Source organism: Strigops habroptila, chromosome 21, assembly GCF_004027225.2.
Source record: "Strigops habroptila isolate Jane chromosome 21, bStrHab1.2.pri, whole genome shotgun sequence".
Classification (NCBI taxonomy): domain Eukaryota; kingdom Metazoa; phylum Chordata; class Aves; order Psittaciformes; family Psittacidae; genus Strigops; species Strigops habroptila.
The window spans coordinates 1,780,539-1,786,564 of NC_044297.2; the positions used below are offsets into that span (position 1 = coordinate 1,780,539).

The 6,026-nt window shown below is 48.9% G+C and overlaps 1 protein-coding gene across 5 annotated transcripts in view; it reads left to right on the top strand.

Moving 5' to 3' along the window:
• The window catches only part of LOC115618370 (hexokinase-2), a 34,648-nt gene extending 29,345 nt beyond the window's left edge, over positions 1-5,303 (top strand). For all 5 annotated transcript variants that reach the window (XM_030509849.1, XM_030509845.1, XM_030509847.1 and 2 more), the window contains one exon: positions 855-5,303. In XM_030509849.1, the coding sequence (XP_030365709.1) occupies positions 855-999 (145 nt within the window). In that variant the 3' untranslated portion in view covers positions 1,000-5,303. The remainder of the gene's footprint in view (positions 1-854) is intronic.
• The last annotated feature ends 723 nt before the right edge of the window (positions 5,304-6,026 follow it).

Here is a 6,026-nt window from a genome sequence, read left to right on the forward strand (position 1 = left end):
TACCTGAGGCCAGGTTGACTCAATGATGATGACCAGGTTCAGCCGGGACTCCAAATCATCAGGGGGATGCAGCAGGTCTAACCCAAGAAGTCAACCCATGATCTGGATCAGGAAGGTTCATGGCCAAGCAAAGCTATAACCAGGCCTGAGCTGAAGGGTGATACTTACAGGACAGTGTTGCTCAGCAGGGATTAAGGGCACAGACTGATCTTAACTAGGGCTCAGGGGCCCATGGGTAGAGGGAGGGCTCTGGAGGTCCCCCAGGTGAGGCTGGTCGGGGCTGTTAAGGTTTATTAGTGCTCTCAGGGCTTGGAGGGACTAGAGGTGGGGCTGGTTTAGTCCTGAGGTGGGGGAAGATCATGGTTATATTGTGCTAACTGTGGGCTCGGACTGCAGCATGGAGACTGGCTTTTTAATGCCTCATACCTGGCAGCTCTTTCTCCATCCATCTTCCTCCTCTGTGTAGAATCCCAGCCTGGTTTGGGTTGAAGGGACCTTAAATCTCACCCAGCTCCAACCCCCTGCCATGGGCAGGGACACCTTCCACTAGAGCAGGTTGCTCCAAGCCCCTGTGTCCAACCTGGCCTTGAACACTGCCAGGGATGGGGCAGCCACAGCTTCTCTGGGCACCCTGTGCCAGCGCCTCAGCACCCTCACAGGGAACAACTTCTGCCTTATCTCCAACCTGATTAAGTTTAAAACCATTCCCCCTTGTCCTGTCCCTGCAGTCCCTGATGAAGAGTCCCTATAGCTCTGTTTGAACAATACGAGAGGGGCGACGTGCTTTGCTCCATGTGGAGCTGGCACCTTCCACCCAAGGCGGGTTAAGTCGCCACCTCTCCCTGTTCCCGCAGCTTCTCCACGGTCATGCAGGAGACAGTGAAGCAGTTGTCTCCCAAGTGCGAAGTGACCTTCCTGCAGTCGGAGGACGGCAGCGGCAAGGGCGCAGCGCTCATCACGGCCGTGGCGTGCCGCATCCGGGAGGCTGGCCAGCGGTAGGAGCAAGGAGGGTTGCCGAAGAGCTTGGTGTCAGCAAAGCAGGACATTCCCCTTCCCTCCCTCCCTCCGTACACACACACACACACACACGTGCAGCCTCCCCCTGCAAGCAGACTCTTAGCTTTACTTGTTCTCTCGACATCCTCCCAGTGGGACTGGAGATGCTGTGTGCTTTGTATAAAGTGTTGTCTTAGGAGTTTTATTGCATGCCATAAAACCGCCTATCAAGTAAAGCTAAAAGTGTCTTTTGGCTGTCTACCTACATTTCCAGTTAGAGCTGGGCCTGTTCCACTTGCAGCTCTCCTCCCCACATCTCCTAACCACTCTCACATCTTCCCTAACAGCAGAAAGGATAATGCTAGAATAATTCAGACGCTGCATTGTCACTTTACAGTTAACTGGTACCTATTTATGTATGTCCGAGTCCTAGCGTGTCTGTGCTGTAGAAAGCAAACCTCTTTAAGATTGGGCTAAAGACCTCCATTAGTCTTTTACCCTGATCAAGGCTGTATTATTTCCATGAAAGTCATGGTAACTTTTAAAAGCACAGGGTGCAGAACTTCAACCAGCGTGTTCCGAGTCTGCACTGAGAGGTACCAAGTATCTCTGGTGGTGAGCAATAATAAAGAACCTGCTGGGCCAAGTTAGAGGTGCCCCTTTAACCGCTCTGGCAGAGCACGTGCCTGGAAATAACTGGGGACTCAGGGTCTAACCCCATTTCCCAACCTCTCACCCGCACCCTGAATAGAGTGTAGGAATGTGGCATGTGTGTAGGGTTGTGTTACACCCCCTGGAAACCACTAGCACCCTTCCCTGGTGCGTGTGCGGGTACAAGGAGCCGCCGCCACGCTGGGTCGGTCTCACCCCATGTCATGGTCCTGTGTCTACACTTGGTGTGGCGAGTTGGGTTTGCTTCTCTTGGCTGTGAAATAGTTCTGTGTCTTCAGCCTTTTAGGTGACACCTGGATTCATACACTGTGTATTTATGTTTCAAGAGATCTTATGTCTTTGTATGTACATAGTCTTGGAGTGGGGGGGGGGTGTGTTATATTGCTTAGTTTTGATTTCACCTTTTAATGTCGCTTAAGAAGGGTACAGAGTACTTATGTTTTTTTTTAATTTAAAACTTTCTTGGGGTAGACTGGAGAAAGAGATCCCAAATTCCTGAGGGCAGGTACACCAGAGGTTTGGGCATTCTGCATTTACCACCAGAACAAAAGGGATACCAGAAAGCCAGGGATGCCACGTGCAGTGAGGCCCTGCAGGGAGACGAGGCTGGTTTTATCCTAAGGAGAGGTTTTATTTTGTCCCCCTGCCCTCCCTGACCAGTTTTGCTCTTTGAAGTATCCCAGAGCTCTGCAGGGACCCTGGTCTGAGCCCATGTCCCTCATGCCACCATCCCGGTCACACATCCCAAGTGTGATGCAGCGAGGCAGTGGCGATCCCAACTCATTCCATGAAGTTAGCAGCAATAACTGGTGTCACCTCAGCTCCATTTGGCATCCTCAGGGCTGTCTGGGAGCGTTCCCAGGGACGTGCGTGCCCACAGCATCACTTTGTGCTCCCGGAGCATCACTTTGTGTGCCATGGTGAAAAGCAGAGATGCATTTTTGCCAACAGAAAAGCCTATGGATGAAGGAGATGCTGCAGTTCTCTGGGTGAGCAGAGGCTCAGATGGGGGTAGGGATGTTCCTGTAAATATTTAGCAGAAGATAATGAAATTCCAGTGATGTATAAAAAGAATTTAACTCGTAATTCCCACCAGGAGCCCTTCAGTTTGGAGGATAGAGATTTTGTCTATTTTTAATGTATATTTTTCTACTGCTTGGGGTAACCTCATTACCAAAAGTCTCTCTTCTATGGTGAGGGTCAAGTTCAGTAGCACAACTTTAAAGCAAAATTACTCTTTGGGCATTTTAAATGCTTATTTTTTTATAAGCCTCAAGACAATTTTAACCAATAGAACCTGCCTGCGTATAGAAACGATGTAAGAGACTAAGTTTAGTGGAAGTTTTAGAAGATGTCAAATAAATCTGGAAAGCTGATACAGAAACCCTCTAACGTGGTACCAAGCAGTTGTGTGTGATCTTTCCCCAGAAAACCAGCATTTTGCCTACTGAAAAACATTGAGAAATGGGTTTTTTACCTGCTGCACCACGCAGGAGGTTGCATTAGTGGCTGTTTTTAAACTCTCATCCAGCTGTACCCCTTTTAAAGTAGGTAGTGTTTTCATCAGGTAGTGAGCTGCATTTTATACAAGGGTAGTTTTGGGGGGAAAGTGGGAAGGGTTGGGGCAAGGGGCAGCCCTTTGGTAGCTGATTCAGGCTCTAGCTCAGTGAATTGTTGGAGCAGGTGACTAAAAGGGCGAGAAGGAAACGTGGGTAGTGAAGTACCTGGTTAGTGAGGACAGGAGGAGCAGGTAATCTCGTGCCCTTTCTCTGCAGCAGGGTTGGGCTGGGACTTTACAGCAGCGGGAAGGATTAGCCCTGAGCTCGCAGGGTGGTGATGAACTGCTGAGCGCTTTCTCCTCTCCTGGAACAGAGGAAGTAAAGGCAGGATGAGTTACCTGGAGCTGCAGCTGCGTTCGGTCTGTCCCACAGCATCTGCTCTGCAGGGCTGACGCAGGGAAGGAGCCCACATGGAGCTCAATATGGATCTGAGCTTTCTGTGAGGTCAGGGGGGACTTTTGGCTGGGTTTGTGGTCAGATGGATGCTCACCTGGATATCCGTGAGGCTCCTGTAAAGCTTGAGAGCTTTTGCTTCCCTTTGGCTCAGAATAAAGCAGGGTCTGAAGTGTTTCTAGTTAAAGAGTAATACTTGAAGCGCTGTAAGACACCCACGTTAACCTGTGATCACAGCTATGCCCTTGGCCGTGGCTGTAAGAAAGGGTTTTATCCAACACTTGGAGAAGTTTGTGCTCCTTTTTGTCTCAAAGGGGGTGAGCACCCGAGATGTTTGCTGTACAGTCTGATTGTACCTTTAAGTGGGACTGTAACCTCACACCAAAATGTTGCCGTGGGATGTTCTGTGAATGTGTTTAAAATGAAGAAGGGAAGATTAAATCCTAACTCTTGATATGAAGGGAAGATCAAATTATTATATGTAGGGAGAGATGGACAGACTGATCACCTTGAGTTGCCCAGTCTGTCTCCTCTCTTCAGTAAGAAGCACTGCTTTGTGGATTTAGGATGGCTTTTGTTTCGCTTGGTTGTTCCCATTAGGATGCATTTTCTTCGCACTCCTGGCCTTGTGCTGGCACCTTCTTTGGCCAGAAGCAGCAGGAGAACAGTGTCTTCCACTGTGGCAGCTGCTACACTGGAGACACTGACCTTTCCTCCCTGGCAATTCTCTCCTCGTTGGTAGTTTGGACACGATGTTATTGGTACTGCTTATTTTAAGTTATATACACAAATGTATACGTGTATACACACACAAACAGCAAATTATTGAGCCTTGCAAGAGGAATTTGCCTCTTTCCTTCTCAGGGTCAAAGGCAGAGTAGGAGAAGCTCGTATTCCACCACCCAAGATGATGGAGGAGTATGTGGGATGTGGAGATCACTGACCTGAAAGCAGCCCTGAGGCAGCCTGTCCCAAAAGGCTTTTGGTGCCCTGGCAATCTAATCTCTTATCAGCAATCCAAATGTGCCAGGCTATCTGACAGAGATAAGAGGGTGAAGGTCCAAGTGCATGAGAGGGGAACAGGGAGAGGTGTAAAATAGTGACAAAACCCACAATTCCCCATGCAAGAGGTGACAGCAGCAAACTAAACTGGCCTGGGGGGGAGCCTTGGGCCCCCACCTCGCCTCAACCCCCTCCCCTCCCAGCAGATAGAAAGGAAAATACCTTCTTTTGAGACATCATTTGCTTGCTCTGGTAGAACAGTGGTCATTGAAGACAAAAGAGGCAATTCCTGGTCACAAGGGCATTTGGAGTAAGGAAGAGTCATGTTATTGCCACATTCCTGACAAGTCCGGAGTCTTTCTGGCCTGAAGCAAAGAAAATGCATCTTAATGTGGGTGTTGGCTCCGTGCGGGGCAGGGGAGTTAAGTAAAGCCAAAGACTGTTCAGCTGCTAGCAGAAACGAGTGACTGTAGATTCACCTGATGTTGTTCTGTCGTGTTTACAATATTTATTTTTAGTAATTGACTGCAATGATATTATATATAATAGGCTTCCTTATTTTTGTACTTTTCATACCGTTTTCCTGAGTGTGGTGTTGTACTTCTCAGCTCCCCTTTGCCATGATTGCTGCTCCTAGTCAGTGACAAATAAAAGAGAGAAAAACAACCAACCAACCACCCATGTTCTGGGGTAAGTTGTGATGTGTTTTGGTTTCCGTGCTCCTCTCGCTCCTTAGCTATCCCTGAGGAAGGGCACCTTCACCACTGCCCCATCCCAAATCCCTCATCCTGCCTGCTGGACCGAAGCTTGGAAGGGATTTGTTTCCTTGCACTGACAGTCCCTCCACAACCAGGAGGGTGAGGGAGGGTACAGGTTGGATCAGGACACTCAGAGATCAAGAGGAGGAGTCATTCATATCTGGAAAACAAGACCACGATGAGCTTCATGTAAGCTCTTGCTCCACATTGCACATCCTCACCCCATGGCAGGGTGGTGGTTCCCCAGCTGCAGGGCAGATGTGCTGGCCAGGGCTGTGTTCACACACAGCAATGGCTTGTCCCTGGGAGCCAGCGAAGTGCAAGGGCCAAAGCACACAAAGCAGGAGCCTTGTGGAGCACAACCCACCACCAAAGCTTAAATTTCAACCTTTATGTTACATAGAAAACAAGGAGTTGTTTAAAACCAACCTGGTTTTTAGGTACCAGCTCTGCCATTAACCAGCAGCACAAACTCCTTTCCACTCAACCCATGACTTGGTATTTCTGGTTAAAACCAAGAAAACTGCTTGCTTAAGAATCTAAATACCAAGTTTGATGCTGCAGCAGGTGAATGCCTTAAAATGCTTTTGCTTCCTGCTTCCTAAGTATGACACAAGGCAAGGTTATAGAGAGGTGCATCCGAGGG